Source organism: Piliocolobus tephrosceles, chromosome 21, assembly GCF_002776525.5.
Source record: "Piliocolobus tephrosceles isolate RC106 chromosome 21, ASM277652v3, whole genome shotgun sequence".
NCBI classification, from domain to species: Eukaryota; Metazoa; Chordata; class Mammalia; order Primates; family Cercopithecidae; genus Piliocolobus; species Piliocolobus tephrosceles.
The window spans coordinates 6,876,430-6,900,575 of NC_045454.1; the positions used below are offsets into that span (position 1 = coordinate 6,876,430).

General features: G+C 53.9%; 3 protein-coding genes across 4 annotated transcripts in view; all 3 read left to right on the forward strand.

Annotated features, from left to right (window-relative positions):
• Window positions 1–3,760: 3,760 nt before the first annotated feature.
• Window positions 3,761–4,885, forward strand: NKG7 (natural killer cell granule protein 7). Its single transcript, XM_023182505.3, has 4 exons — window positions 3,761–4,123; window positions 4,195–4,341; window positions 4,428–4,562; window positions 4,665–4,885. Exons 1-4 carry the CDS (start codon window positions 3,967–3,969, stop codon window positions 4,721–4,723), a joined length of 498 nt encoding a protein of 165 aa, XP_023038273.1. The 5' UTR covers window positions 3,761–3,966; the 3' UTR covers window positions 4,724–4,885.
• Window positions 4,886–7,132: 2,247 nt separating this feature from the next.
• On the forward strand, window positions 7,133–9,346 carry CLDND2 (claudin domain containing 2). Its single transcript, XM_023182473.2, has 4 exons — window positions 7,133–8,038; window positions 8,421–8,561; window positions 8,871–8,990; window positions 9,232–9,346. Exons 1-4 carry the CDS (start codon window positions 7,870–7,872, stop codon window positions 9,303–9,305), a joined length of 504 nt encoding a protein of 167 aa, XP_023038241.1. The 5' UTR covers window positions 7,133–7,869; the 3' UTR covers window positions 9,306–9,346.
• A 685-nt stretch (window positions 9,347–10,031) lies between these two features.
• Window positions 10,032–24,146, forward strand: part of ETFB (electron transfer flavoprotein subunit beta) — a 14,751-nt gene continuing 636 nt past the window's right edge. Inside the window, exons 1-5 of one of the 2 annotated variants that reach the window (XM_023182472.2) lie at window positions 10,032–10,166; window positions 16,429–16,587; window positions 16,891–17,049; window positions 19,963–20,025; window positions 23,284–23,442. In XM_023182472.2, the coding sequence (XP_023038240.1) occupies window positions 10,110–10,166; window positions 16,429–16,587; window positions 16,891–17,049; window positions 19,963–20,025; window positions 23,284–23,442 (597 nt within the window). In that variant the 5' untranslated portion in view covers window positions 10,032–10,109. Of the gene's footprint in view, window positions 10,167–16,083; window positions 16,588–16,890; window positions 17,050–19,962; window positions 20,026–23,283; window positions 23,443–24,146 lie in introns of those variants that run through there. The other variant, XM_023182471.2, reaches the window with a different exon arrangement.

Here is a 24,146-nt window from a genome sequence, read left to right on the forward strand (position 1 = left end):
AAGTGATTCTCCTACCTCAGTTTCCTAAGTAGCTGGGATTACAGGCTACAGGCGTGCACTGCCACACCCGGCTAATTTTTGTATTTTTAGAAGAGATGGGGTTTCACTATGTTGGCCTGGCTGGTCTCAAACTCATGACCTCAGGTGGTCCACCTGCCTAGGCCTCCTAAAGTGCTGGAATTACAGGTGTGAGCCACTGTACTGGCCTCCTTTGAGTTTCTCGTAAGTCTTTCCAAAGGAGGCAATCAGCTATGCATCTATCTCAGTGAGCAGAGGGATGACTTTGAATAGAATGAGAGGCAGGTTTGCCCTGAGCTATTCCCAGCCTGACTTTTCCCTTTAGCTCAGTAATTTGGGGGCCCCAAGATGTTCCTTTCACAGAGCTCTCAGGAAAAGCTTCAGAAGGAGGCCTGGGGTTTTCCTCTGGCAACCACAGACCACATCTGGTTGAGAAAGCAGGTGGAGGTCCTGTGAGCAATGCCGTCTTCAAGGCCAAGGCTGCCTTGCCTTTGTGCTCTTAAGAGATGGCCATGGCTGGCCAGGCGCGGTGGCTCACGCCTGTAATCCCAGCACGTTGGGAGGCTGAAGTGGATGGATCACCTGAGGTCGGGAGTTTGAGATCAGCTTGACCAACTTGGAGAAACCCTGTCTCTACTAAAAATACAAAATTAGCCAGGCATGGTGGCGCATGCCTGTAATCCCAGTTACTCAGCAGGCTGAGGCAGGAGAATCACTTGAACCCGGGAGGCGGAGGTTGCTGTGAGCCCAGATCATGCCATTGCACTCCAGCCTGAGCAACAAGAGTGAAACTTCGTCTCAAAAAAAAAAAAAAAGATGACCTTCACCAGCTCTTACTGGCTTGTGGTATCTGTGTCAGAGGGCACCAAGAACCTGGGCCTGTGGTCAGCCTGTGACACCTACATGTGCAGAGACTCACCGGAGCCAGGTACAGGTCATCTGTGTGTGTGCACGCATGCATGGTGTGATGGTGGTGGTAGTGGGACCCACATGGGGAGATGAGACACAAGGTACAGGCTTGGACCTGGAGGTGAAATGAGGATGACAATGGGCACAGTTACGTATGAATTATAGACGTTGCAGAGAAGAATGAAAGGACAGTGGCCGGGTGCAGTGGCTCACTCCTGTAATCCCAGCACTGTGGGAGGATGAGACAGGTGGATCACCTAAGGTCAGGAGTTCAAGACCAGCTTGGCCAATATGGCAAAACCCCACCTCTACTAAAAATACAAAAAAAAAAAAAAAAAAAAAAATTAGCCTGATGTGGTCCCACTCAGTTAGTTACTCAGGAGGCTGAGGCACAGGAATTGCTTAAACCCAGGAAGCGGAGGTTGCAGTGAGCCAAGATCATGCTACTGTACTCCAGCCTGGGCAACAGAGTCTCAAAAAACAAAAAAAGGGTTGGGATGGGAATGAGAATAGGGTCAAGTTTCAGGAAGAGGATGGGGTTGGGTTTGGAGTAGGGTCTGGGGTTAATAATGGAGAGGGATTGGGGTAGGGTTTGGGAATGAGAATGAGAATGGAGTTAGATTTGAGGGTAGGAGGGGATTAAGGGTTGGAACTGGGAATAAGGATGGTGTTGAGTTTGGGAATTAGAATGACGTTAGGTTTGGGGATGGGGTCGAATTGGGGGCTGGGGTTGAGTGTGAAGTTGGGACTGAGAATGGAGTTCTATTTGAGGATGGGGATGGGCTTAAATTAGGGGTTGGAGCTGGGGTGGAGATTACAAATAGGGATGGGATTGGGTTTGGAGTTGTATTCAGGAATGCGAATAGGGTTAACTTTGGGAATAGGAATGGGTTGAATTTGTGGTTGGAACTGAGCTTGATACTGAGTTTGGGGATGGAGTTGGGTTTGGGGTTAAGGATGGCTTTGGGTTTGGGAGGGGGTCAGGGTTACAGATAGACTGCGTGCTCTGACCTGCTACTCACTGCACACCATGGCAGATTTCTGGAAGCTTTTTCGGAGACCTGGCCTGCTCATGGCCTCTGCCACCTCTGGGAGCCTGCGCTCATGAATTGGTTCTCAGAGTGGTGCGGATCTGAGTGAAGGATGGGGGCTGCCAATCGGAGTCTTTCCAATAAAGGAGAGGAACCAACTTCCCAGGTCTGCCAGCTGTCCTGGGAATGCTGACCCAGTTGATCTTCAAGACAGAGGTCCTCTTCCAGACTATTCCCTGTGTATTAGTCTATTCTCACACTGCTATAAATAACTGCCTGGCCGGGCGTGATGGCTCACGCCTGTAATCCCAGCACTTTGGGAGGCCAAGGCAGGCAGATCATCTGAGGTCAGGAGTTCAAGACCAGCCTGTCCAACGTGGTAAAAACCCAAAAACCTACTAAACCTGAAATCTACTAAAAATACAAAAATTAGCTGGGTGTAGCGGTGGGCATCTGTAATCCCAGATACTCAGGAGGCTGAGGCAGGAGAACTGCTTGAACCCAGGAAGCAGAGGTTGCAGTGAGCTAAGATTTTGCCACTGCCCTCCAGCCTGGGTGACAAGAGTGAGGCTCTATCTCAAACAACAACAACAACAACAGCAATAGCAAAAGCTGCCTGAGACTTGGTAATTTATAAAGGAAAGAGGTTTATTTGATTCACAGTTCAACATGGCTGGGGAGGCCTCAGGAAACTTACAATCAAGGCAGAAGGCGAAGGGAAAGCAAGGTACCGTCTTCACAGGGTGGCAGGAAGAAGTGTCAAGCGAAGGCAGGAAGAGTCCCTTAAAAAACCACCATATCTTGTGAAACCTCACTATCACAAGAACAGCACGGGGGAACCCGCCCCGTGATTCAATTACCTCCACCTGGTCTCTACCTAGACATGTGGGGATTATGGGGATACAATTCAAGATGAGATTTGGGTAGGGACACAAAGCCTAACCATATCACCCTGTTTCACAGAGGCCAAGTTTTCCTGGGTCTTCTACCTGGGCTGTGGTACCTTCACCTTACACCTGCTCGCAAGTGAGGTGTTGCCAGGACCTGACTTTGGTGTGGATGGAAGAGGCTAGCGTTTGGGGGGCTGGAGAACCCTGGACCAAAATCCTTATGTCTCCCAACACCCTCTAGGCCCCCTGATCCTGGTGATAAAGGCCACCAGGCTGGAGCCCCCACCAAAGCAGAGATGCCACTGAACTCATTATACCAGATGAGGATGTGGGTATGTCTGCCTCTCTGCAAACCTTTCAGAATTGTGATTCTCTGCTGTTTACCTGCCCTCGGCATCTGCTCCAAACTGCGGCCCAGGATTCTGAGCTCCCACCCGCCCCTTCCACCCTCAGGACCTGCAGTTCAGGCCCCCAGCTCCTTCCTCCTTAAGCCCCAGGAGTTCTAACTTCCAACCCCCTCCTTTAGTAGAGACCCTAGACTTGGGGCCTTCTTCTTCCAAAATGGAAGACTGCAGAACCCACAGGAAAGCATGACACACCGCCAACTGTCCCCTCCAGCCACATCTCCCCTCCCACTTAACGCACACTCCAGCCTGATTGGCTTCCTCCCACCTCAGGGCCCCCAAGCCTCTCTCTCACCTCTTCCAGGAAGCCCCAACTTGGTGTTGAAGGTTCCAGGGGTGGGAGCTGTAGAACCTGTGACAGAGGCAAGTCCTAAACCACCACCCAAACCACTGATGATCTGACACCCTCAGTGCCCTCCCCTACCACACACTAAGTGGGACACCGGACCCCGGGGAGGGGAGGGAGGACGTTGCCTGTGCAATCCAGGAAGGGAGGGTGTGTGAAAAGTCAGCTACCGGGAACTGTGTGAAACCAAACCAGCCTCATCTGACAAAGCACAGGACCCCTCACTGCCCCGACTGCTTGCTGGTCTCTCTTTGTTGAGCTCCGAGGACCCAGGAGTCTGGGTGCATAGCCTCCTTCCCTCTGATATTCAACAGTCTGATCAGCAGCCTCTTCCTCCTCCAGGACCCAGAAGCCCCGCGCTTATCCCCATGGAGCCCTGCCGGTCCCTGGCCCTGCTTGTGGGGTTCCTGGGCCTGGTGTTCTGCCTGATTGCTTTGAGCACCGATTTCTGGTTTGAGGCTGTGGGTCCCACCCACTCAGCTCACTCGGGCCTCTGGCCAACGGGGCATGGGGACATCATAGCAGGTAAGGGGAATGGGTGTCCTGCGTAGGGGTTGCCAGCGGGGATGGGTGTTCAGTGGTCTTCTCTCGATCAGGCTACATTCATGTGACGCAGAGCTTCAGCATTCTGGCTGTCCTGTGGGGCCTGGTGTCCGTGAGCTTCCTGGTCCTGTCCTGCATCCCCTCACTGTCCACCCCAGGCCACGGCCCCCTTGTCTCAACCATCACAGCCTTTGCTGCAGGTAAGGACTCTGGACTGGACTGGGGCACCGGGAGTCAGTGAATTCCTGCTGAAGGGTTGAGCTATCTCTCTTGTCCTTGCCCCCAGCCCTCTCCATGGCAGTGGCCATGGCGGTGTACACCAGCGAGCGGTGGGACCAGCCTCCACACCCCCAGATCCAGGCCTTCTTCTCCTGGTCCTTCTACCTGGGCTGGGTCTCAGCTATCCTCTTGCTCTGCACAGGTGACTATCCTGCCCAATGCCCTGGGGAGCTTGGGAGGGCCAATAGGGGGCCCTGAGGATGAAGGGCAGGGGCGAGTGCTTAAACTCTTTCTGGCCTCCCAGGTGCCCTGAGCCTGGGTGCTCACTGTGGCAGCCCCCGGCCTGGCTATGAAACCTTGTGAGCAGAAGGCAAGAGCGGCAAGATGAGTTTTGAGCGTTGTATTCCAAAGGCCTCATCTGGAGCCTCCAGAAAGTCTGGTCCTACATCCGCCCCACCCTTCCAGCCCTTCCCCAGCCCCTCCACTTGTTTCTTCATTCATTCAACAAAATTTGGCTGGAATCTGGCTATTCTGAGATTAATTCTGCCAAGACCTAAGCCAACTGTCTGCCAGCTCCATGGTAGGAGCTGAGCACCAAGGGAAGGTGACAGCCCATGAGGCCGACCAGCCTGCAGGGCGCTCCTGCCCAGCGCAACTGCCTGGCCCGTGTGGATACAGGCTCCAACCTGGGTCTATCTCTCCCCTTCTCCAGCACTTTTCTTTCGCTCTCTTTCCTTCTCTCTCCCTCTCTGATTTTGTACCCCTTGCCAGAACTCGGCCCTTCTTTGCACGCAGTCTCTCTCAGTTCTCTTTGCACATTTCCCCATGCTGGGGACACTAGCACGGGTCAGACCCAGGCCCTGCCCACCAGGGGCTCAGTCTGTGGGGTGGTGGGGAGGAGGCACTTACAGACCAGAAGCAGTTAATACAGGCCAGATAGCAGTCCCAGTGCAGGGAGAACGCCGGAAAAAGACTAACCATATCGTAGAGTGATGGAGACGACTTTTCTGGAGAGAGAACGTTTAGGGGCTTCTTAAGGGCCGAGGAAAGGTAATATCCAGGCAGAGGGGCCCAAAGACGAACGTGCAGAAGAGTCAGGAGTCTTGTGGGAATGAAGAACGGTAATGTACGGCCAGGATATAGAATGTTGGAGGCGGGAGATGGAAAATGAAGAGGGAGAGGCAGGTGGGGGTTATGGCCTCTAATGTCATGCTGGATTTTCTCTTGAGCATGATGGGGAGTTGGGAAAAAATTGTGGGCAGGGGAGGGACAATGTCAGCTCTGGGTGCCAGACAGACTCCCCTGTAGACATGAAGGGGAGGCCAGGTCAGGGAGGAACTTGGCAATGCAACAGGTGGGACATGATGAGGCCTGACCTGGAACCAGGAAAGGAGGGAACGAGCCGGATAGATTCAGGGGCAGGAGGAGCAGGACTTGGGGACCCAAGGGTTTTCAGAGTGAGGGACAAGAAGATGGTGAGGACAGTGCCCAAGGGTCTGGCTTGGAACTGGATGGGATGGCAAGGCCATCCCTAATATGGTGGAATACACTAAGCTCAGATGGAATATGGTTGATGATTAAGGCCCTGAGGGGCAGCCAGGAGCAGGTGAGAACTTGAGTCGGGCTCAGGGGAGAGACCTTGGGTTGGAGATAGAGTTTTGGATGGAGCATTAAGGAGCACTCAAACTTTGGCAGTGAGGAGGCTTGCCTGGCAAGGGAGTGCAGGGTGGAGCTTCAAGGGATACCCAGATTTACAAGTGAAGGGGAGAAGGCAGAGGAGCAGAAGTCTGCAGTTAGATAGCTGGGGACCTGGAGAGCCTCTGGAGGGCCTAGAATGTCAAGGGAAGAGAAGTTTCTTTTTTTTTTTTTGAGACGGAGTCTGGTTCTATCACCCAGGCTGGAGTGCAATGGTGTGATCTCAGCTCACTGCAACCTCCACCCCCTGGGTTCAAGCAGTTCTCCTCCCTAAACCTCCCAAGTAGCTGGGATTACAGGCGTGCACCACCACACCTGGCTAATTTTGTTGTCTTGTTTTTTTTTTGTTGTTGTTGTTTTTGAGATGGAGTCTTGCTCTGTCGCCCAGGCTACAATGCAATGGCACGATCTCAGCTAACTGAAACCTCCATCTCCCGGGTTCAAGTGATTCTTCTGCCCCGCATCCCAAGTAGCTGGGATTATAGGCACCCACCGTCACTCCAGGCTAGCCTGGTTAATTTTTGTATTTTTAGTAGAGACAGGGTTTTGCCACATTGGTCAGGCTTGTCTCAAACTCCTGACTTCAGGTGATCTGCCCACCTTGGCCTCCTAAAGTGCTGGGATTATAGGCGTGAGCTACTGTGCGCTTGGCCAAGGGAAGAGAAGTTTCTAAGAAAGGGCTGGGAGTGGTGGCTCACACCCATAATGTCAGTGTTTTGGGAGGCCACGGTAGGAGGATTGCTTGCGCCCACGAGTTTCAGACCAGCTTGGGCAACACAGCGAGACCCCATCTCTACAAAAAATCTTAAGAAAATTAGCCAGGTGTGGTGGCACATGCCTGTAGTTCCAGCTACTCGGGAGGCTGAGGCAGGAGGTTTCCTTGAGCCCAGGAGTTCAAGGCTGCAGTGAGCTGTGATGGTGCCACTGCACTCCAGCCTGGAAGAGAGAGATGGCTCACACCTGTATTCCCGGCACTTTGGGAGGCTGAGGCAGGCAGATCACGGGGTCAGGAGGCCGAGACCAGCCTGGCCAATATGGTGAAACCCCGTCTCTATTAAAGATACAAAAATTAGCCAGACATGGTGGTGTGTGCCTGTAGTCCCAGCTACTTGGGAGGCTGAGGCAGAAGAATTGCTTGAACCCAGGAGGTGGAGGTTGCAGTGAGCCGAGATCATATAATAATAATAATAATGATAAAAGAAGGACTTGGCCTACCATGGAATGGCCCCCAAAGCTGCTGTCTGAATCTAAGCTGTCACTAAGTTGCGAGCTGCTGGGGTGTATGTGTATGGTTGTGGGGGGAGTGAATATCCCTTTAAACAGCCACTGGGGAGGGGGTTCTGGAACCCCTGGCCTCATAGAGACCCAGCCTCCCTCCCCCCATCTCTCTGGGCTCTGTGTCTAAGGAGCCCTGGGGCGCTGGGTGTGAGTCACTTAGGTGGGCGTGTGTGGAGGGGTGTCTGGGGAGGGCACTGAACAGGCCGAAGGGGCATCCCGCTGTGGGGAGACATCTCTGGGAAGACAGGTTCCTCACAGCAAAGCCTGTGGTGAAGGTCTCAGAGGCCTCTCAGGGGAAGTCTCAGGGTCCCCAGGAAGGGGAACGAGGTCTGGAGGGAGGAGGTTGTGGGTCCCCAGGCATGCTTGTTGAGGGAGGGGGGTCTTCAGGTTCCCAGAAGCAGGGACCTCAGGCAGGAGTACTACGGGAGGAGTGTGGAGGAAGCGTGGAGGAAGCGGGCTCCTAAGCTGGGGGCCTCGGGGTAGGAAGGGCCTGGGCCCATCCTGCCCTTGTGGCCCCCGGCTGCAGCCTCAGTGCCATGGGGGTGAAGCGGAGCCTCCAGAGAGGGGGCATTCTGCTCAGCCTCGTGGCCAACGTCCTCATGGTGCTCTCCACGGCCACCAACTACTGGACCCGCCAACAAGAGGGCCACAGTGGCCTGTGGCAGGAATGCAACCACGGCATCTGCTCCAACATCGCCTGCCAGAGTGAGGCTCCGCCCGCCCAGATATCAGAGGGCACTTCAGACTCCCAGGGCTCGGGACACACTGCTGGGCCCATGGCGAGACGCCCACCCCTTCCACCCCGGGCTCAGTTGCAGCTGTCCCTCCTCGGCCAAAGCCGCCACCAACCCCGCCCCTCGACTTGTGGGCTTATCCCTGACCCCCTCCCCGTCCCGGTCGCGGCAGTAACCGCAGGTCCTGATGTGACCTCCAAGTCTCCGTCCAAACGCCTGACTCCGGGTCAGGGGAACTCGGTTCCTGGTCACACACCGGGTTGGGGGGAGGAGACAGGAGAACTTCCGGTTGCGGCCGAACCCGTAGCGGCTGGAGCGACGCCCCGGGGGGCTGATGCGCCCGCTCTCCCCAGCCACGCTGGCCGTGACTGCGGCGTGCATGGTGCTAGCGGTGGGTGTCGGCGTGGTGGGCATGGTGATGGGACTGCGGATTCGGTGCAACGAGGGCGAGTCGCTGCGGGGCCAGACCACGAGCGCCTTCCTCTTCCTCGGCGGTGAGACTGCAGCCCCCAGCCCGGGCCGGCAGGCGGGGCGGGCCTGGGGTGATGGAGGGGCCTGGTCACCAGGGGCGGGGCTTGAGGTACTCGTCAGGGATATGAGGGGCGGGGCTGGAAGAAGCCGAGAGAGGTGGGCGGGGCTCGAGACAGAGTTCAGAGCCGGAGGCGCCGGAAGGGGCCTGGGCCAGAGGCGGGCCGAGAGCCGATAGGCGTGGTCTGATAAAAGGGGGCGGGTCTATAGGGGCGTGGCCTGGGTGCAGCCCCACCAGGCCCAGCTAGCTCATCCTGCGGCTGGGCGGGGCCCAGGACTGCTGCTGCTGACCGCCTTGATAGGCTACACGGTGAAGAACTCGTGGAAGAACAACGTCTTCTTCTCTTGGTCCTATTTTTCTGCGTGGCTGGCCTTACCCTTCTCAATTCTCGCGGGTAACCTGCACAGCGGGAAGAGGGTGGAGGAGACTGCCCAGAAGACCCTCACCCCAGAGGCTCCCCAGCTGCCCTTCCAGTAAACCCCGGGGACCTCTCAGGGACTCCCCAACACACTAACGACTCCCGCAGACCCGGCAGAGACCCCCTTGGAGCCCCAAACCCCAGTCCCCGGGGCCCGCCAGGCCATCCGCCCCAGGGCCCACCTTCCTTTTCCCGCCCCGCGTCCCCTTCCCCCCAGGCTTCTGCTTTCTACTGGCAGATATGATCATGCAGAGCACCGACGCCATCAGTGGATTCCTCGTGTGTCTGTGACTGCAGCCTGCCTGGGGCAGAATAAAGGAACGGCTTTTTTTTTTTAGCGCTGCGGCTCCGCGTGCTTTTCTGGGGGTCGTGGGGACGCAGGCATGGGGTTGCATAGAGACTCAGGGAGGACATAAGGACACGAACCTATAGGGAACGTGGAGACGGGGAGACACAGACATGGAGACACAAGTCTCCACAGATTGGGATGGGAACAGGGACATGTGGGAGGGGCGGGGCCAGGATGGGACGTGGGCTTTTGGAGAGGGTGTGGAGGGGCTGTGGGGACGACACGGAGGTGAAGTAGAGACATGGACAGGGGAGGATACGGATATGGAAAGGAAAGGGAACACGGGGATGGAGAGAGACCGACACGCGAGGATTCAGAGGCGTGGGAATACGAGTACTGCAACTTGGAGAGGCCGGAAAGAAGTGGGGGATCTGGAGAGGGAGAGCAGATCCGGGGATACCGGGAAGCGGTTATAGGACCGGGAGGATCTATAAACTCCGGGCGCGATTCCCTCCAGTGCACGACCTTTCCCCTAGTTCTCTGCCCTGCCCCTTCGGCCAGGCCTTTCCTTGCCTCTCGGGGTCCGGCTGGCTCCCCGAGATCCGCTTCCCATTGGTTTGCGTTGCTTGCCACACCGCCCTTCCCTCCGGCCTCTCGATTGGCCCTCTGTCGGGGAGGCGGGCTCTGCAGTGGTTGACTGGCTGACCGTGCTGCGCGCAGGCGCAGAGAGGGGCGGGGTGGGGTCGGGTGTCTGGAAGAAGCGACTGAGGGTGCGGGCTGACCCTGTAGGTGGCTGCGGCGGGAAGATGGCGGAGCTGCGCGCGCTCGTAGCTGTCAAGAGGGTCATCGACTACGCCGTGAAGGTGACCGGGCCCCCCTCTCCCACATCCCTGAGTCCCGCAGCCATGTGCTTCCGGGGCCACGAGCGCACACTGGGTGGGGGTCTTCTTGTAACCCCCGACCTCTGCCGCTCTAACCCCCATACGTCAAAGTCACACCTGACGGCAAAAATCAAAAGAGTGAAGTTCTAACATCCGATGCCTCCGGGGTCACGGCCACGTTCTCTTTTCCCTCGTTCTGGATTCACTCTCTTGATAACTGTTCAGAGTGAGTTGCTTTCTCCATTTCTTACCCACTGGAAGAAGTCATGGTCCCTGTTTAACGCACGGAGAAACTGAGGCACAGAGAGGTCACCCAGCTCTCTGTGAAGGGCAGAGCCGAGAGTTCTATCCAGGTTCCTCTAACTGCTTTCACCCACTGGGCTGCATTGCTTACCTTTGTACTATTACCCGAAATGTGCTATAGGGAGTCAGACAGGGCACTGTGGGGCCCCAGAAGCTGCTTGCACCCTCCATAGCCACAGGGTGAGCCAGGAGGCTCTAGCTAAGGAGAGAGAAGTGTGTTTGCTAGAGGTGAAAGTTCAAGGAACCAACCTGCCTGAGCTGGGGATAGCTCACATTCTCCATGAAAGAGGTGGGGGAGGGCACTCTCTGAGCGCCTGGCTTGAGCCCAGAGGGGAGGCTGGTGTGGAGGGAGGTGAATCAGACACGGTCTCTCAGGCCCGTTTCTCTCAATGCTTGGCCTGAACTGGACTGAAGGTGGTGACTGTCCATCCACATCTGTCCTTCCCATCAGCCTGGGGACTTACTTCTGTGTCCCCAGCATTACCTAGCATGGGGCCTGGCACCCTGGAGGCCTCAGGGTGGGCGAAACCAGGGTCACAAATTTGACACTGATACTGCCCCTGCCTGCTTAGGGAGTGGGCTGGGGAAGAGGGTACAGGAGCCAGACTTGAGCATGAAAGCGTCAGTGATCATAGCAGCCAGCATTTAGTGGGTGTTTACGTGCCAGACATCCTTCCAAGTCCGTTGTAGAGATTAACCCATTCAGTCCTTTCAGTATCCTTTGTATTATTTATTATTTATTTTTATTTTTTGAGACGGAGTTTTGCTCATTTTGCCCAGGCTGGAGTGCAATGGTGCAATCTCAGCTCACTGCAACCTCCGCCTCCCGGGTTGAAGTGATTCTCCTACCTCAGCCTCCCAAGTAGCTGGGATTACAGGCATGCACAACCACACCCGGCTCATTTTTTTGTATTTTTAGTAGAGATGGAGTTTCACCATGTTGGTCAGGCTGGTCTCAAACTCCAGACCTCAGGTGATCCACCCGCCTTGGCCTCTCAAAGTGCTGGGATTATAGGCGTGAGCCACCGTGCCGGCCGACCCTTTGTACTATTAATTCCATTGGATAGATGAGGAAACTGAGGCCTGTCAGATCTCCCAGCCAGTAAGTGGCAGAGTTACAATCAAAACCCTGGGCAAGTCTGGCTCTAGACTCTGCTCTCCCATCTCCCTCAGTGCCCCCTGTCCTAATGACGCCTCTGACAGCACATGACAGGGATGTCGCCTCCAGCCCTTTTGAGACACATTCCTCTTGGGGTCCTGGGTCCCAACACTTGGTTTCCTCCCTGCTCTGACTGTTCGTTACTGTCACATCTTTGGACTCCTACAGCCCCCTGGGCATCCTCTATCCCAGCCCTGGCCTTCCCTGCCTGGCATGTCTGGGATTGGATCTGTCTCCCCCATGGTGCAGGCCCACGTTTTGACTCAGCTCTGGTCCCAGCATCACTCAGCACAGAGCCTGGCACATGGATGTCTCTGATGTGCTCAGGGAGAGAACAGAGGGGAAGCGTGAAGGCAGTGTTGAATCAGCTCCTGTCCTTTCCAGAGGGTGCTGCCTTCCCCTCCCACAGTGCCCCAGGGCTCCCTGTGTTACATCCTGTCTCACTGGATGTGTCTGTTGATGTCCTTTTCAGAACAAATGAGTGATTCAGACCCTGCCAGCTTCCTAAGCACCAGATTAGACCTGGGCGGTGCCCCACCCCCTTTCCCTTCTTCTCTCAAAGCTGTCAGTTCTCCACCCCCCGCCCCCCACCGCCCTTCCTGCCCTATTATCTCTTGGTCCCATTGTGTCACCTGGACTCTCACCCCGGTCCTCCCTCACTCCCAGTCTCTCCTGCTCAGCCCACCTCTACCCATTCTTAGGGGCCTTTCTTCACTCAGAGCTGACCCTGCTCTCCCCTGCTCCCAGCCTGCCTGTGGCTCTCCAGCACCCTCAGGACAGAGTCGCAGCCCCTCTGCCTGGCATTTGGGATGCTTTGTGGTCCAGCCTCCTCTTCATGGTCTGCTTCAGCTGTCCACTTCCCTCCTTGGACCCTCCCTTACCCTTTGTGCTTCCACCACTGCGACCTACTACCTCCTGTCCTGACAGACCAGGCCGCGGCTCGCCCGTTCCATGCCTTCTTCCAGCACCACCCTCCTACCTCTGCTTTCTATCCTTTATCCTGCCCAACTCCAACTCATGGATTATATCAAAATCTAATGATTCTCGGCCAGGTGCAATGGCTCACATCTCTAATCCTTGCACTTTGCGAGGCCGAGGCGAGTAGATCAGCTGAGGTCAGGAGTTTGAGACCAGCCAGGCCAACATGGTGAAACCCCATCTCTACTAAAAATTTAAAAATTAGCCAGGCGTGGTGGCACGTGTCTGTAATCCCAGCTACTCAGGAGGCTGAGGCAGGAGAATCGCTTGAACCTGGGAGGCAGAGGTTGCAGTGAGCCGGGATCGTGTCCCTGCACTCCAGCCTGGGTGACAGAGCTAGACTCAGTCTGAAACAAACAAACAAATAATAAAACCAATTTAGTGATTCTCTCTGGCATCACCTCCTCCAGGAAGCCCCTGACCCTACACCCTCAGGCTGCCTTGATATATCCCTGGGGGCTCCTGCAGTCCCTAGGTTTGCTTCCATCAGCCCTCACCAGACTGGATTGGGATCCTCTGTTGACCCCATGTTCCCCACTGCCCTACTCTGTCATCCCCAGGTGGGTAGCTCCCTGCAGAGAGGGCCATGTCTGATCCACCTCTGTTCCCAGAATCACACGCTCATTCCCTGACCTCTTTCAACTCCCTGTGCAAACATCACCTTCTCTGGGAGGACTTCCCTGTTTGCCTCCTTAAAATCACAGGCCCCGGAGTCCCTGTGTTTTGCTGTGTTTTCCCCTATACTTTGCAACTAGGAAGGGAGAGGAAAGTGTGTTTGCTAGAGATGAAAGTTCAAGGAGCCAACCTAACTGAGTGGAGGGAGTGGCTCACATTCTCCACGAAAGAGGCGGGAGCAGGGGGCACCCTCTGAGAGGCCAGCTTGTCCCCAGAGGGAAGCTGGTGTGGACACTTTGTAATCCACAGTGTCATTTACTTATTGATTGCTCTGGTGTCTGTCGCCACTTCTGGAATTTGTGCCCCACGTGTGGGGAAGACAGTTTGATGTGGTCACTGCTTCCTGAGACTGGGTGCACTGCTAGAATAGTTCAGACCTCAGACTCCGAGCCCAGCGCCTGCATCCACTTCCTGCTGTGTGACCTTGAGGAAATTGCCTCACCACTCTGAGCATTATTTTTCTACTCTGTACAGTGGGGATAATGGTAATATACTTTACTGAGTTGTAATGAAAATTAAATAAGCCCTTGGAGTTTCTTTCTCTGTTTGTTTGTTTGAGATAGAGTCTCACTCTGTCACCCAGGCTGGAGTGCAGTGGCACAATCTCGGCTCACTGCAGCCTCCGCCTGCAGTGATTCTCCTGCCTCAGCCTCCTGAGTAGTAGGGATTACAGGTGCGCGCCACTACACCCGGCTAATTTTTGTATTTTAAGTAGAGACAGGGTTTCATGATGTTGGTCAGGCCGGTCTTGAACTCCTGAGGTCAGGTGATCTGCCCACCTTGGCCTCCCAAAGTGTGGGGATTACAGGCTGGAGCCACCGCGTCCGGTCTAAGTGAGCCCTTGGAACAGTGCCTGGCACACAGTGACACTGGAGTCCAGCATGGATGGAGCATGCAGCAGAGACAGGAGTGGCTGGAGGCGGGGCTGGGGTTGGGGCAAAGCCAGGGAGGCCCTTACCCAGAGCACAAAATTAAAAGGGTGCCCCAAATCTCAGCAATGAAGATGAACACAATTTTAACACGGGAGGCCGAGGTGGGTGGATCACTGGAGGTCGGGAGTTTGAGACCAGCCTGGCCAAGATCGTGAAACCCTGTCTCTATTAAAAATACAAAAAAGTAGCCGGGCATGGTGGTGGGCGCCTGTAATCCCAGCCACTCCGGAGGCTGAGGCAGGAGCATGGCTTGAACTGGGGAGGCGGAGGTTGCAGTGAGCCGAGATCGTGCCACTGCACTCTAGCCTGGATGACAGAGCAAGACTCCATCTCAAAAAAAAAAAAAAAAGGAAAGAAAGAGGGTTGTGGTAGGCCAAGAAATACCCTCTAAAACAGCCAGGTTTCAATCCCTGGTACCTGAGAAGGGAAAATCACTTAGAAACAGGGTCTTTGCAGGCTGGCCGCGGTGGCTCACGCCTGGAATCCCAGCACTTCGGGAGGCCGAGGAGGGCAGATCACTTGAGGTCAGGAGTTTGAGACCTGGCCAACATGGTAAAACCCTGTCTCCACTAAAAATACAAAAATTAGCTGGGTGTGGTGACGCATGTCTGTAATCCCAGCTACTTGGGAGGCTGAGGCATGCGAATTGCTTGAACCCGGGAGGCAGAGGTTGCAGTGAGCCGAGCTTTCACCACTGTACTCCAGCCTGGGTGACAGAGCGAGAGCCCATCTGGAAAAAAAAAATAGAAACAGGGTCTTTGCAGATGTGATTCAATTAAGCATCTTGAGATGGGGGCATTATCCTGGATTATTTAGGTGGGCCCTAAATGCCATCTCAAGAGTCCTTATAAGAGAGAGACAGAGGAAGACTAAGACACACAGAGAGGAGAAGGCCGCATGAAGACAGAGCTGAGGATGCTGGCACTGAAGATAAAGCGATGCAGCCACAAGCCAGGGAGTGTCAGAGCAGAAGCTGGAGGAGGCAAGAAACGTGCTCCCCCCAGGGCCTGCAGACCCCTTGGTCTCACCCTGGTGAAACTGACTCTGGACTTCCGGCCTCCAGAGCTGTAAGATTCTAAGCCATCAAGTATGTGGTGATTTGTTATGGCAGCCGAGAGAAACTAATAGGAAGGTGGTTATTGGTCACGCTACACCCTGGTCCACATTGGAAGCCTCTCTCCCTGGCACATGATGGTGCCCCCAGGATCCAGCTTAGAGCCAGGCACATAGTAGGGCCCAGGAGAGACAAAAACGATGTGCAGAAGCAAATGGGTGGGGTTTGCCACCCATTTCGTTGGAGCGAAAGTTTAATAAGCAAAAGAAGAAAGCTCTCTGCAGAGGGGAGGGGAGCCCAAGCGTGTTGCCATTTTTACAGTTGATTCCAAAAGCTTTTATAAGAAACTCCTCTCCTCTCTGTAGCTGTTTGATCTTGTCTGTAAAGCTGTCTGCATAACTCTCCGTTATCTGTGTAGTTGTGGGTAGGTCTTTAGGCAAGCACAAAGCTCTGCTTCTCTTGTTAGTGTAACCCTGGGTTTGTTTTAGGTAAGCTCCGCCCCTCCCTGTGCAAGTTCCCACAGAGACTACAAGGTACATGCCTGAAAAGGGGAGGGAACTTTTCCTGGGAGCCTGTCAATCACACAGAGAACAAAAGGCTTCTGTGCTGGACCTGCCTGCTTGTCTGTGCAGGTGCAGCCTGAGTTTTCCTCAGGCTGCTCTATTGTTGCCTGTAGCTGTGATTTTTCAGGCAGGCTGCTTCTCTGAGGACCAGCCTTAACTGTCTACCTAACTTATTTTTCCTTTTCTTCTCCTCTTTTGTATTTCTGTATCAGTGTGTTATGTATTTATATACACTTGGAGATATGGTAAAATGCACCTCTCACCGTGGGTTCCCATAAATACTGTACATTTGAGAAACACTCTTTTCAGGCCTGAGAGGAGCAGTGACACAGTAGGGATGATCAAGTCAGATGTCCCTGGTACACAGGAATGGCTGAATGAGAGAAGGAGACAGGGTGACCTGCCCCTGCCTACAAGCTCTAACCCAGCTCTGTCCCTGAAGCTGTGTGACCCCGGACAAGGCCCTGCCCCTTTCCAGGCTGTTGTTGTCCTCATCCAGCCTGGGACAGGGTTGGCGCTGAGGCCCCCACCTTCTTGCCTATTTCCTCCTGACCCCGCCCCCTCCCCTCTTGCTGAGCAGATCCGAGTGAAACCTGACAGGACCGGTGTGGTCACGGATGGCGTAAAGCACTCCATGAACCCCTTCTGTGAGATCGCAGTGGAGGAGGCTGTGCGGCTCAAGGAGAAGAAGCTGGTGAAGGAGGTCATCGCCGTCAGCTGTGGGCCTGCACAGTGCCAGGTGCTCAGGGTCTTGGGCAGGGGGCTGGACTTCTGGGTCTGAGGGAGGAGGGGCTGGGACCTGGACTCTGGGTCTGAGGGAGGAGGAGGCTGGAAGCCTGGACTCCTGGGTCTGTGGGAGGATGGATGGGCTGGGGGCCTGGTTTCCTGGGTCTGAGGAAGGAGGGGCTGGGGACCTAGACTCCTGGGTCTGAGGGAGGAGGGGCTGGGACCTGGACTCCTGGGTCTGAGGGAGGAGGGGCTGGGGGCCAGACTCCTGGGTCACCCTGAGGATAGCCAAGTCAAGCCCCTCTGTCCTCGGCAGGAGACCATTCGTACTGCCCTGGCTATGGGTGCAGACCGAGGTATCCACGTGGAGGTGCCCCCAGCAGAAGCAGAACACTTGGGTCCCCTGCAGGTGGCTCGGGTCCTAGCCAAGCTGGCAGAGAAGGAGAAGGTGGACCTGGTGCTGCTGGGCAAGCAGGTAACTGTGGTCAGCCCTCCCTGTGCCCCCTTGCTCATCTGCTTGGGAGGAGGGTGGAGGAGACGTGGGGTGAGACAGCAGGTGGCCAGGCCCAGGACGTTCAGCCACTCCAGGCTGAGCAGCTTGGGACTTTGCTGACCCTCCTGACAGAGAGTTTGAGCAGGGAGGACAGAGTTCCTCTGGGTGTTAGAAAGATCCTCTTGGGCCAGGCACGGTGGCTCATGCCTGTGATCGCAGCACTTTGGGAGGCTGAGGCGGGTGGATCACTTGAGGTCGGGAGTTTGAGATTAGCATGGCCAACACGGTGAAACCCCATCTCTTCTAAAAATACAAAAATTAGCCAGGTGTGGTGGTGTGCACCTGTAATCCCAGCTACTTGGGAGGCTGAGGCATGAGAATCACTTGAACTTGGGAGGTGGAGGTTGCAGTGAGCCAAGATCGCACCACTGCACTCCAGGCACCACTGCACTCCCGCCTGGGAGCAGAGCGAGACTCTGTCTCAAAAAAAAAAAAAAAAAAAGAAAGAAAAAGAAAAAAAGAAGAAAGATCCTTTTGGTTGAGTTTAGAGGCTGGGAGGCCGAGGCGATGGTCATGTGGGGAGAATGAGGCCTCGGCCTAAGGTGTCGGGACAGAGCAGAGACATAATGTGGCAGGAGAGACTGGGCTTAGCATGGGGAGGGAAGGCAGGGAGGAGGCAAGGACAGTGCCTGGGTCTGCCTTGGTAACACAGGTGGGAAACCCAGGAAGAACAGGAGGTTAGAGGAGGATCCTACACGGGGAGTGTGAAGAGCCCAGGAGACACTGATGCAGATTCAGGAGACGGTCCTGGCCTTGAGACAGAGACTTGAGAATTGTGGAGGGCACTGCAGGTGGCTCGGGTCCTGGCTAAGCTGGCAGAGCAGGAGAAGGTGGACCTGGTGCTGCTGGGCAGGCAGGTAGCTGTGGTCCGCTCTCCCTGTGCCCCCTTGCTCATCCCTGCTCGGGAGGAGGGTGGAGGAGACGTGGGGTGAGACAGCAGGTGGCCAGGGAGCTATGGGAGGTCTGTGAGCAGAAGAGGGGTGGGATCAGCACTAGGTGCAGAAAAAGCCTCCCTGGGCTTCGAGAATGGACTGGAAGGGGAGATTGGAGGCCAGGAGTTAGGGAAGGAGGTTAGGGCTGGGTGAGGACCCGACCAGAACCTTCCCTGCCACACTGGTGCTCCCCACTGAGACAGGTACATGGGGCTCATCTGTTTCCCCAGGAGACCCTGGGGCACCACCTCTCCTCAGGGGTAGCTCATCTCATTTGAGGACACACCTCATGGCCTCAACCAGGGGAAGGACAGAAGAGGGACGTCAGAAGAACCACAGGCAGATGGGAGTGAGAAGAGGCAGGGAATTAGGGATGGAGGCTGAGAAGGAAGATCAAAGATGGCAAAGGTATGTCAAGCAGGACAAAGGCACGGAGACAGCAGAGCACAGCAGGCTCAGGTAGAGCTTGGGCCCCCGGAGAGAGGTGGAGATCCCAGGGCCAGGTCAGTTCTGGGACAAAGAGGAGGATGGTGGGTCCAGATAGGTCACTGGGTGTCCTGGCCAGCCCTGAGAAAGTCAGAAGAAAGCAAAGAGAGATTACCAACAGCAGGGGCATCAGAGTACAGATCAGCCAACTGTGGCAGAAGGGCCTACCTGGAGAACAGGTCAAAAAGGGTGGGGCTACCTGGGTGGGGCTGCAGAGGCCGAGGTGTTGGAAGCGTGGCCTTAGCAGTCCCCTGCATTTGCTGGTGGTTCTCAGACTCCGATGTCCTACCTGTCCTGGGCCAGGGACAGTTCCTGGGGCCAGGACCTCCAGCTGGGAAATGCCGGATGAACTGGTCATGATGCTGTTTGTTCTAGGAAACAGATTCACAACTCAAACTGGTTAAAGCCAGAAAGTGAATTTATTAGCTCATGTAAATCAGGGGCTTCAGGCACAGCTTGATCCAGGTTCACACATGAGCTGTAGGCTCCCCTCTACCTTGGCTTCACTGTCTGCATCTCCAAGCTCAGATCCCACCGACCCAGGGACCCCAGCAGAAAGAAAGGAGCCTCTTTCCCAAGGGCTCCAGCAAACTCCCAGGGCTTACTCTTCTTTGGTGCAGCTTGAGTCCTGTGCCCCTCCCTGAACCAATCACTGGGGTTGGGGCTAGAATGTCCTCGCTGGCCCAGATCCTCTTCATGCAGCTGCCCAGGGGCCACATAGGGCGGGATTCCTGAGAGGCTTTATACAGAAGGCAGAGACTTGGCGACAGGAATGCCAGGTGGCCCCACATGTCTCTGGACAAGTGGCTGCTTATCTCTGGGCCAAGTGAGGGGATCGTTCTAGACCAAAAATCAGTGAACTATGGTCCATAGCGACCTCTGATTTGTAAATAAAGCTGTATTGGAACATCACCACATACGTTCATTTACATATTATTTATGGCTGCCTGTGCACTACAACAGCAGAGCTGAGTCACTGTGACAGAGACTGTATGACCTGCAAAGCCTAAAATATTTACTGCATTTTGCCAACCCGGCTGGGTACGGTGGCTCGTGCCTGTAATCCCAACACTTTGGGGGATCATCTGAGGTCAGGAGTTCAAGACCAGCCTGGCCAACATGTTGAAATCTCGTTTCTACTAAAAATACAAAAATTAGCTGGGCGTGGTGGCGGGCGCCTATAATCCCAGCTACTCAGAAGGCTGAGGCAGGAGAATTGCTTGAACCCGAGAGGCGGAGGTTGCAGTGAGCCAAGATTGCACCATTGCACTCCAGCCTGGGTGACAGAGCAAGACTCCATCTCAAAAAGAAAAAAAAGAAAGAAAAAGTTTGCCAAGCCCTGTTCTAGACAGAGGCCCGAATGGTCCATGAGCATCTCCACTGATTGTCATACAGTCTCCTCTCTCTCCCCATTCAGGCCATCGATGATGACTGTAACCAGACAGGGCAGATGACAGCTGGATTTCTCGACTGGCCACAGGTGAGGCTGGAGCGGGGAGCACCTGCTGAGGGCCAGGCCCTCATCCCTCAAACTTCATTTCTGCCTCAGGGCCTTTGCATTTGCTGTTCTCTCCTCCTGGAACACTGCTCCCTCAGATTGCCTCATGACTTTCTTGTTCCCCGCCTTGAGATCTCTGCTGAGGTATCACCTCTTCAAAGGGGACTTTCTTGCCATCCTACGTGAAATACTCATGCCCACCCCCTCAACTCCAGGTTCCCCAATCCGCATCTATGCCAGTCCAATATAAATGCAGGCTGGGGCCAGGCATGGTGACTCAACGCCTGTAATCCCAGCACTTTGAGAGGCCGAGGCAGGCGGATCACTTGAGGTCAGGAGGAGTTTGAGACCAGCGTGGTCAACATGTTGAAACCCCATCTCTACTAAAAATTTAAAAATTAGCTGGATGTGGTGGCGTGTGCCTGTAGTCCCAGCTACTCAGGGGGCTGAGGGAGGAGAACTGCTTGAACTCGGGAGGCAGAGGTTGCAGTGAGGCAAGATCGCACCCCACTGTACTCCAGCCTGGCAACAGAGGGAGGCTCCAACTCAAAAAAAGAAAAAAAATGCAGGCTGGGTACGGTGGCTCACACCTATAGTCCTAGCACTTTGGGAGGCAGAGGTGGGAGGATTACTTGAATCCAGGGGTTCGAGACCAGCCTTGGCAACACAATGGGACCCCATCTCTACCAAGAAAGAAAAGTTAGCCGGGTGTGATGGCACATGCCTGTAGTCCCAGCCACTCAGGAGACCGAGGTGGGAGGATCCCTTGAGCCCAGGAGGTCAAGACTGCAGTGAGTTGGGATCATGCCACTGCACTCCAGCCTGGGTGAAAGAGGGAAACCCTGTCTCAAAAAAAAAAAAAAAAGAAAGAAAGGCACATAGACAAATTTAAAAATTTTCACAGCTACATAAAAAAGTAAAAAGAAACAGATAAAATTATATTTTATTTCACCCCATTATATCTAAAATATTATCATTTTAACATGTGATCAACATAGAAAATATTGAGATACATATGCTTTATCAGCAGTGGGGTTATGTCCTGATAAACCCTGATAAAGTTATAAATTGAAAATATTATAACTCAAATAATGCATTTAATATACTTAATCTACCAAACATCATAGCCTACCTTAAACATGTCACAACACTTACGTTAGCCTACAGTGGGGTAAAATAACCTAACATAAAGCCTATTTTATAATAAAGTACTAAATATCCCATGTAATTTATCAAATACTGTACTGGAACTAAAAAAACAGAATGGTTGTATGGGGTACTGGCAGTGTGGTTTCCACTGAATGTTTACCACTGTCACACCTTTGGAAAACTGAAAAACCTTAATTCAAACCACCATAAGCCAGGGACCATCTGTATTTTATGTTTTTTTGGATTTTCTTTGTACTAAATCTTCAAAATTCAGCATGTATTTTGTATTTACAGGACATCTCAATTCAGATGCTAAATTTCTATGAGAAACATGTTCCTAAAGATGACAGTTGAAGTAGATTTACACACCCAAGTTGTTCCAAACAAAAAGTTTTCCAGTAACTGCATTTCCAGTAGCTGCATTGGGTATCTGTGTTTTTGTTTTATTTTGTTTTTTTAAAAAACAGCCTTATTGAGTTATTGACCTACAGTAAACTGCACGTATCTAAGTTGCACAATTTGTGAAGTTTGCTTTTCTTAAACACTTTTATTTAGATAGAGATGGGGGTCTCACTGTGTTGCCCAAGCTGGTCTGGAACTCCTGGGCTCAAACAATCTGCTCACCTCAGCCCTCCAAAATTTGATAAGTTTTGATATGTGTTACATCCATGAAATCATCACCACAATCATGATAATGTATCTTAAATTCTCAGTATTTATTTATTTTTATTTTTTTGAGGTGGAGTCTTGTTCTGTCCCCAGGCTGGAGTGCAGTGGCGGGATCTCGGCTCGCTGTAGCCTCCGCCTCCTGAATTTAAGTGATTTTCCTGCCTCCGCCTCCCAAGTAGATCGAATTACAAGCGTGCATCACCATGCCTGGATCATTTTTGTATTTTCAGTAGTGACGGGGTTTCGCCGTGATGGCCAGGCTGGTCTCGAACTCCTCAAGTGATCCACTCGCCTTGGCCTCTCAAAGCTCTGGAATTACGGGCATAAGCCACTGCGCCGGGCCAAATTATCAGTGTTTAAATTTAAATAAAATTTAAAAATTCATTCCTCAGCTGCACTGGCCACATTTCAAGTGCTGGGCAGCCACACGCAGCCAGTGGCTACTGGATGGGACAGCACATTCAAAACCCTGATCCTGTTTTATCTTCAAAGCATTTATCACTGTCTGACTAGCTTCTCTAACATTGCGCCCTTCTTGCTTTCATATCATGTGTCTCATTTTCTTCTTATTCCTTCTGATCTGAAATGATCTCATTTGCGTGTGTGTGTTTCCCTGGTGACTGGTTGTCTTCCCTGGCAGAATATGAGCCCACCCCAGCTGGTGCTTCACTGGTCGTGTTCACAGTGTATCTCCAGGGGCAGGTTCATAAGGGCACTAGGAGGAGGTTCTGAACGAAGGGATGTGATGTTCACACTAAAACCTGAAAGATGTTAATAAGTGGACAGGGAGAAAGGTCATTAGACAAAGAGGAGTGTAGGTGGCATCAGTTACCAGGGGAGGAAATGCTGATTCAGGACTGAGAGGCAAAGGGACCTGGCCAGAGGATGGGGTCCCAGAAGGTGGTTTAAGGACCAGTGTGGACACACACAGTTCTGTTGTCGGCCCAGTGGAGGGGCCTCACGGGGGGCTGTTGGAGTCAGATTGTCAGCTTTTGGATTTACCAGCTGTGGGTGGCAGTGGGCACGTAACTCAGCATCTCGCTGCCTCAGTTTTCCTCATCTGTAAAGTGGGGATAATAACATTTACCTCATAAAGTTCCTACGAGGATTCGATGATTGACCCATCAGTTGCTTAGCACAGAGCCCAGCACTCAGTACGTGTTCGCTGTCAGGAAGGCAGGGAGGCCTCACTGGCAGCATCAGGACGCAGGACGTCAGGACATACACCGTGGCTCTCAGGAAAAGGAAAGTCACGCTCTCCCAGGTGTACAGGAGCGATTCTAAACGCCATGGGACCCTGCATTGTTCGCTGCCTCATTCATTCACTCGTCCGTGCATGTACTCAGTAGTGTCGTAAGCGGACTGCTCGGATCGGACGTGAATTAGCCTCATCCACTCTCCACCTACACTGTCCCTCCCCAGGGCACATTCGCCTCCCAGGTGACGCTGGAGGGGGACAAATTGAAAGTGGAGCGGGAGATCGACGGGGGCCTGGAGACCCTGCGCCTGAAGCTGCCAGCTGTGGTGACAGCTGACCTGAGGCTCAACGAGCCCCGTTATGCCACGCTGCCCAACATCATGGTGAGGCCCTGGCCAGCGGGCACTGAGGCCCTGGGATTGGCAAGCACATTGCCAGCCCAGTGCCCCCTGGTGGTCGCATCGGGGGAGGGAAGGATCCAAGGGAGGTCTCGTACGCAAGAAGCCGTCACCTGGAGTTTGGCTGATAGAGGGTTTGCTGGGTCATCTCTGCCAATACCGAGAGTTCACGGGGGCTGCTTTGGCTAGCAGGGGGGGCTTGCTGGTATCTAGGCCAGTAGGAAGGCATCGCTGGGTAGCAGACATGGTTCCCTTTGTCATTCCAGCCAGTGGAACAAGTTCACTGGGTCATCTTGGTTCATTAGGGAGGGTGCCCTTGGTAATTTTTGCCAGTGTGAAGTTATCGTGTAGATCATCTTGGCTAACGAGGAAGGGTGCATGGGGTCTCTTGGCTAACAGGTAGAGTTCACTAATCATCATGGCCAGTAGGAGGGGTTCGCTGGGTCATCTTGGCCAATATTAACAGTTTAGTGAGTCATCTCAGACAACGGAGAATATTCAGTGGGTCATTTCCACCGACAGGGAGAGTTCATTGGATCATCTCAGCCAATGGGGAAGGTTCAATGAGTCATTTCAGCCATTACAGAGTGTTCACTACATCATCTCCATCGTCTCAGCCTATAGGGAGCGTTCACTGCATCATCTCAGCCTATAGGGAGGGCTCAGTGCATCGTCTCAGCCTATAGGGA

Coding starts and splice junctions, on each gene's coding strand:
- CLDND2 (XM_023182473.2), top strand. CDS start 7,870: ATGGGGGTGAAGCGGAGCCTCCAGAGAGGGGGCATTCTGCTCAGCCTC. Junction 8,039..8,420: donor CTCCAACATCGCCTGCCAGA/GTGAGGCTCCGC, acceptor CGCTCTCCCCAG/CCACGCTGGCCGTGACTGCG. Junction 8,991..9,231: donor ACCCTTCTCAATTCTCGCGG/GTAACCTGCACA, acceptor CCTTCCCCCCAG/GCTTCTGCTTTCTACTGGCA.
- NKG7 (XM_023182505.3), top strand. CDS start 3,967: ATGGAGCCCTGCCGGTCCCTGGCCCTGCTTGTGGGGTTCCTGGGCCTG. Junction 4,124..4,194: donor GCATGGGGACATCATAGCAG/GTAAGGGGAATG, acceptor TCTCTCGATCAG/GCTACATTCATGTGACGCAG. Junction 4,342..4,427: donor CATCACAGCCTTTGCTGCAG/GTAAGGACTCTG, acceptor CCTTGCCCCCAG/CCCTCTCCATGGCAGTGGCC.